The sequence below is a fragment of the Salmo trutta genome, chromosome 1 (assembly GCF_901001165.1).
Source record: "Salmo trutta chromosome 1, fSalTru1.1, whole genome shotgun sequence".
NCBI classification, from domain to species: Eukaryota; Metazoa; Chordata; class Actinopteri; order Salmoniformes; family Salmonidae; genus Salmo; species Salmo trutta.
The window spans coordinates 9706159-9712417 of record NC_042957.1 but is presented as its reverse complement, the minus strand read 5'-3'; the positions used below and the strand labels follow the sequence as shown (position 1 = coordinate 9712417).

Below are 6259 nucleotides of genomic sequence, written 5' to 3'. Positions count from 1 at the left end.
TTTCTTATATCTCTCAGATATAGGTCAGACACTTTAAAACAAACGTCCTTTTTATGTATTTTTTTGTGTTTTTCCATGTATGAATCTCTGGCTTAGACTCTTAATTAATTAATTTTAAAATAAGAAGAGTCTATGGTTCATGGTCTTATGATAGAAGTCAAGTTTTGGACAGAGGTTAAGGACCTGAATCCTAACTCTGTTACAGATTAATGTACTCCTAAAAACTCATCTACCCTATTTTCCACTTCCATTCATTTCAATACTCTTTCATACATCCACACCACATGACAAACAGCCAAACGTACTCTACCATTGTAAACTTTGGGAAGAACATTTTATTGCTGGGATTTGCCTGGAGTCAAAGGAGCAAAACACAGTTAAGTAATGGGTTGAAAGCAGTAATAACAACACAAAATCAAACTGAATGTACTTGAGATTTGCTTAGAATACAAAATGAACAAGAAACAACTAAATAAATTAAGTAATAAAAAAAAATGTACTGCCAGCACAAATTGTCATAAAAATGTGAAGACTTCAAATGAAAACTGCACAATAAGGGGAGGAACATAAATGTAAAATAATAAAACTGAAAGTAAGGAACATAGACATCACAGTAAAAAATATCATCATCATCCTGTATCTTATTCTTAGTATGGTGCCAGCACTGGGTCTCAAAAATCTCTGTTTGATCTCAAATTTTAAAAAAAACAAAAAAAACAATCAAAGTAATCCAGAATCAGGAGGCCCTAGTACAATATCAGGGTGGGCATTTTTCTATTTGACTGATATCTGATGTCTTCCAGTTGTAAAATATTCATGCGTTTTAGAAACACCATCCAGAAAGACTAGATTTTCTAACCTAATAATATTTTACTCCTTTCGATTACAAAAAAATACAAGTACGCTATCTCCAGTCTTACCAAACATCAGAAAAAAATGTTAGATCTTTGTCATTTAGTACACCGAGAAAGGAAATCAGCTCAAATTATGTCTGTACAATGCTAAAAAAAACTCCAACGGAAACTAAAATGTTATGTACAATATTGACCTGCAAAATACGACGGCTATGATGTAATAAAATATGTAAACATATTTGTTTTGACACAGTTGACTGTGACAACAGATACAAATTCAAAACTTTTCACATTGGATAAGTCTTCTTTAGTCACATTGTTTTCAATATTTGACCAAAAACCCCACAGACATAATGACTTTACTTCCACAAACAGAATGTAACAAATAACCGAACCAGTGGTCTATGGAAAACTGAAATAAAAATGCTATCAGGGATCTAGAGTTCTGTAAAATATCTAATTAAAAAAACATTGCATTTTTACTGGTGCATCCCCTCCAACATGGTCGAATACCATCTAGATCGAGGACGTCATGCATAGCAGTCGAATCCATTTTTGAGAGAGGGGTAAAAAAAGCGAAAAAATAAATTGAAATGCATTGCCGTACTACTATTCATTGAGCATAGCCTGGTCAGCCCTGACAATGTCTCATCCCTCAAAACGCATAGGTGGGTTTAAAAAAGACACCTTAGCTACCACACACATACCTTTCCTCATCCAACACTAGGTATAGAAATATACCATTTGTATGTTAATTATGTTTTGTCTTTCAAACTGCAATGACTCATTTTTTTTTATCTTCAGGTCCCTCACTTATACAGATGCCAGCACCACGTCACATACATCTTACATGCTCCGAATGGCCGAAATGATGGTTGTTTGTTTTGTCATTTTACAGGGTTACAATGGACAAGGTTGTTTACGCCAAGGATCACAAATCTCTCACAGTCACTTGGGAGCGATGTAACACCAAAATATCTTACACTTCCAAACCTCTGGCAACGTCTCCAGGCAGAGCTCAGTCATCTCGTCACAAGGTATCTTATAGTAGTGTCCCTATCAGCCTGTTTCTCTGTATGCTTACCATAGTAAGTGTGCTTTTAGGTCACAGTACATTGGAAAAATGTTCAACTTGGACTCATTCACTTAGAGTTCTTATGAGAGGATTTGTTTTCCGTTTTAAATTGCAGCTCCCAATATGGTACTGTCAAGTGTTTATTCATATTTTCTCCAAACAGTTATTTTTTGTTGTTGTTGGGAATGGTTGATGTATAGTATTCTTTGTCCTTATACATAGTATTCTTTGTCCTTGTCTTTCGGTCTCTTGCCGCTGGATCCCTTGGCGCCACTGCCCCCGCTGGGTGCTTTGTCTTTCACCGCAGTGCCGTTGGTCTGCGCCGAGTTGCTGATGTAATTCCGTGTCTCGTCTACCTGGTAGGAGCCTTCGTCCCTGTTCCTGTACTTGTACATGGCGTAGAGGAGGATGAGGATGCAGAGTGCCGCGGCAGAGACGATGCCAACCACCATTCCCGTTGTGCTGCTGGATTCTCGTATCACCTCAGAGGCCCCCGGGGGCACCCGCCTCACGACTGGTGCAGTGGGTAACGCGGCAGGCACCGTACGCAGCATGGGTGAGGTGATGAGGGGCCCACGAGGCTTGGTGCCATCCAGGTCGAAGGACACAGTGGGTAGAGGCAGCAGGACTATGTCCGGCTGCAGGGCTTTGATCACTTCGCGGTTGTCCATTTTCCCGGCGGGCAGTTTGGCTAGCGTGCCGTCTGATGGGAATGACGCCTCTGCTACAGTGCCCCCGAGGTTGGGTAGAGGCAGGGTGGGTGTAGTCCTACCCACCTCTGAGGCTTTACTAGGCCTCAAGTCCTTGGCCTCCCACTTGGGCGCGAGAGCTTTGTAGCCACCTTCATAGGCCGACGTGGTCAAGATCTTATCTGTTACCAGGGAGAAGGTGGTGTAAAAATCTTCATCGTCAGTGGGGGGCAGGCTAGAGTCGAAAGCTTCGCCAGAGCCAAACCCCGAAATCACCATGCCATCATAATCACCATCAAGACCATCATCACAATCATCGCTGCCTCGGTCCGACAAGCAAGGTACCCCCACCTCAGTGGCCATTGGCAGGGACTCTTTTGTGGTCTCGATAATGGTGAGGACGGGGCGGAGGGTTGGGGGGACGGGGCGGAGGGTTGGGAGGACGGGGCGGAGGGTTGGGGGGACGGGGCGGAGGGTTGGGAGGACGGGGATGATGGGGGAACGGGGGGAAATAAGAGGGATGTCTATGGGATCCTCTACAAGTATGGGGATGACTAACTCCCCTCCTGCAAAACAGAAAAAGAAAAGAGAAGTTAGAAGAAATGCAAGACGTTAGCTATTCAATCAAACACTGGAAAGTAATTATATAAAACATAAAAAGCAAAGCGGAACAATTTTTTAAAATAAAAATACAGAAAAAAACTAAAATAAGTCAAAACGGAAAATACTATACCAGTGCAAATTCAATGAAACTAGAACCAACCAAACAATACCATGAACTGAAACTAAAAAATAGCCAATAAAAATGTATACATTGCATCAAAAGGCTGTAAGGGATGTTCAGGGGTGAGCCAAAATAACAAACAGGCATTTTACCACACCTAACTCCTATGTTTCATGTTCAATAACAAGTGTACTATTTTGTGAAAGTTTTCACAGACAGAAATATAGTTATTGGTATTGGCTTTGTAGCTCTGGGACCTACACACCAGAGGGTTGTAACTATATTAATTATGTCTGGTCTAGTGTTGCTAATGTCTGGCTGTCTGGATACATGTACAGTAGCTACACAATATTGGACTGAGAAATAACTTCTAACTTAACTTTAATCATACCTTTCAAGCTTATACCCCGATAGGTGTATAATAAATTGAGAGACTGACTTTTCTGCTTTTCTAATATAAAGCAATAAATTATAAAAAATATAGTGACGATTTGCATACAATCCACAGCGTATTGTATTATTGTCCAATGGAAATAACAATAATGGAGATAGAGGTCAGCCTTGTCATGTGCTTTTAAGGTGTAAAGACCGGTCTCAACTTGTCATTATTTTCTGTAGCTATTGATAGGGTCTAATGAAATGAAACTGAGCTAAATATTCCTACATTCCTCATTTGATTATGGTGAGTTCACTAGGCTCCCCCACAGGCCTTAACCCCTTGCCTTTTGACTGCTCATATACAGTTGCCACAATGGCACAAAGTCACCTGACAGTTCAACAACAACAGCTGAATGTACTTCTCACTTTTATCAGTATCAGTTACTATGTTTGTTCTTGACTAGTCTATCTATCTTTCTATTCATTTTTCTTGTCCTTTATTATATTATTTTACTATTAGGGCGGTTTCTAAAACATACGAAAGTAACATTCAGATGTCAGTTGAATCTGCATAAACCTCTTGCCAAGGTGGCTAGCTTGTACACTGCAAAGGCTCACCACAAACAGGGCACTAAAAGAAGATGCAAATCTCTAATAAAAATAAAAAAGTAAATAAATAAAAAAATAAGTAAGGCATTGCAAACACAGTTAAGACTGTCAAACTGAGAGTTAGAGCAAACATTGTTAACATTCACAAACTAAATGCACAAATAGATTTATCCAAAGAGGGATTACTACATAGAAAGAGGTAAAATAAATTCTGCTTCAAAAATCATAAAGAGCCTACGAAAAATTGTTTTCAAAAAGAAGAAATGTATACCATCAGTTTTGTCAACTTACATCAACAAATTGCCCGCATGATTTTGGCAGGAAGAAAAAAGTGTACAAAAGAAAGTTGTGTAAGAATGTTTTTGGACAAGTTAGGTTAGTTTCTTTTTAACAATTTTGATTCATTTTAGTTATTTATCTTTTAGACAGGATGGTACAGGGAAGGAAAAACACACATCCACACATCATGACATGAAAAATAATCTTCACCATTCTGTTCAGGATTATTATATATTTTTTAAATAGTCATTTCTTTTCATAAAAAAGAAAACTGTACATCTATAGATAAGTCTTGGCTGTGAGAGAAAAGCTCCTTTTATGTAACTTTTCCCATAAATATTTACAGTCTGATTATTAAACTTTTTTTGTTGTAACTTTTTTTGCTTAACTTTAACTTCGTTGTTCATTAGTTTTGAACTAATGGATGACTGTACATATCTTAACATCTACGTAAAAGGGGGTTTGGAGTGGGGGGGGAGTGTAAGAAGGGGGAGGACCTAGGAACATACTAGGTAGGAAATGACATAGATGGGGGTGAATGTGTACATCAGTTGCCATGTCCATGTAAAGGTGGTACGAAGCGGCCGGGCGGCATTAGAGCTTTTGGCTGTAAGGAAGGGATGGGGACATACAACCCATGAGCATATACATACCCATCTACAGAAGAGAACAGCACTTTCAACACTGACAGTTTTTACAAACCCTAAGCTGCAACTTCTTTCTTTGCCATGCGGAATTAATCAATTAATTCATTATAGTCCAAATGCAATCCAAATTTGCTAATTGAATAACAGGAAAAAAATGTAGCACTGTAAGAACAGGTTTGAAACATGTTGAAACAAATAGTCGTGAGGACAGTTGTATTTTTGAGTTTTCTTCTAGTTTTTTTCTCAATGAAATTGTGAGTGTCAAATTGTATACTGGTCATGTGTTTGGGGTGGCCAATCAGAGCTGTGTATTTCAACCATAGTTAACCAATCATTAGTAAAAAAGGAAGAAATGTCCTAATTAGGAATACTTCACCATACCACTATCAATAGTACTGCTATGGAAATTATCAGATTATTAAAAAGGTCATTTTGAGCAATTTCAGTAATTAACATAGATATCCACATATGTATATTTACATATGTACAAATAGACAAATAAAACAAAAATACAAATTGGCAAGCAAGAAATTAAAAGCATTAAAATTCTCACACTATCAAAGATGAACAACCAGAAAGCACACACTGAAGCAGACATAGAGAAGAGGGACAGTTCGTAGGGGAAGTTGTCACCATCTTCATGTAGTAACTAATAATAATAACATTATTATTAGTTAATTCTTTATGAAATACATATCTGTTGTTAGTCATTTTAAAACACAAAACAGGCGTGCAATCTGGATGTAATTCAGAGAAAGGTAAGGTAAATATTAGACAGGATATTTTAGTTGTTTTTACTATTAGGTTCATGGTTAATGCGTGCTTTAAGTAAGTTGCATTTAGGGAGAGTAATATACAATAACAGTACAGCAAGCTGGGGTCAGAGGGTCAGGATGAGGTTAAAGGTGACTAGAGGTTATTGCATCAAGGCCTGTAGGGCATATTGCTTCAGGCAAAGAACAATGTATTATCAGACATCAACCATCGGAGAGGAAGAAGAAACC

The 6259-nt window shown here is 38.3% G+C and overlaps 1 protein-coding gene across 3 annotated transcripts in view; it reads right to left on the bottom strand.

Moving 5' to 3' along the window:
• Window positions 1-315: 315 nt before the first annotated feature.
• nrxn3b (neurexin 3b) overlaps window positions 316-6259 on the bottom strand; it is a 547141-nt gene continuing 541197 nt past the window's right edge. For 2 of the 3 annotated variants that reach the window (XM_029706324.1, XM_029706412.1), the window contains one exon: window positions 316-3184. In XM_029706324.1, coding sequence (XP_029562184.1) covers window positions 2142-3184 — 1043 coding nt within the window. In that variant the 3' untranslated portion in view covers window positions 316-2141. Of the gene's footprint in view, window positions 3185-5105; window positions 5216-6259 lie in introns of those variants that run through there. The other variant, XM_029706494.1, reaches the window with a different exon arrangement.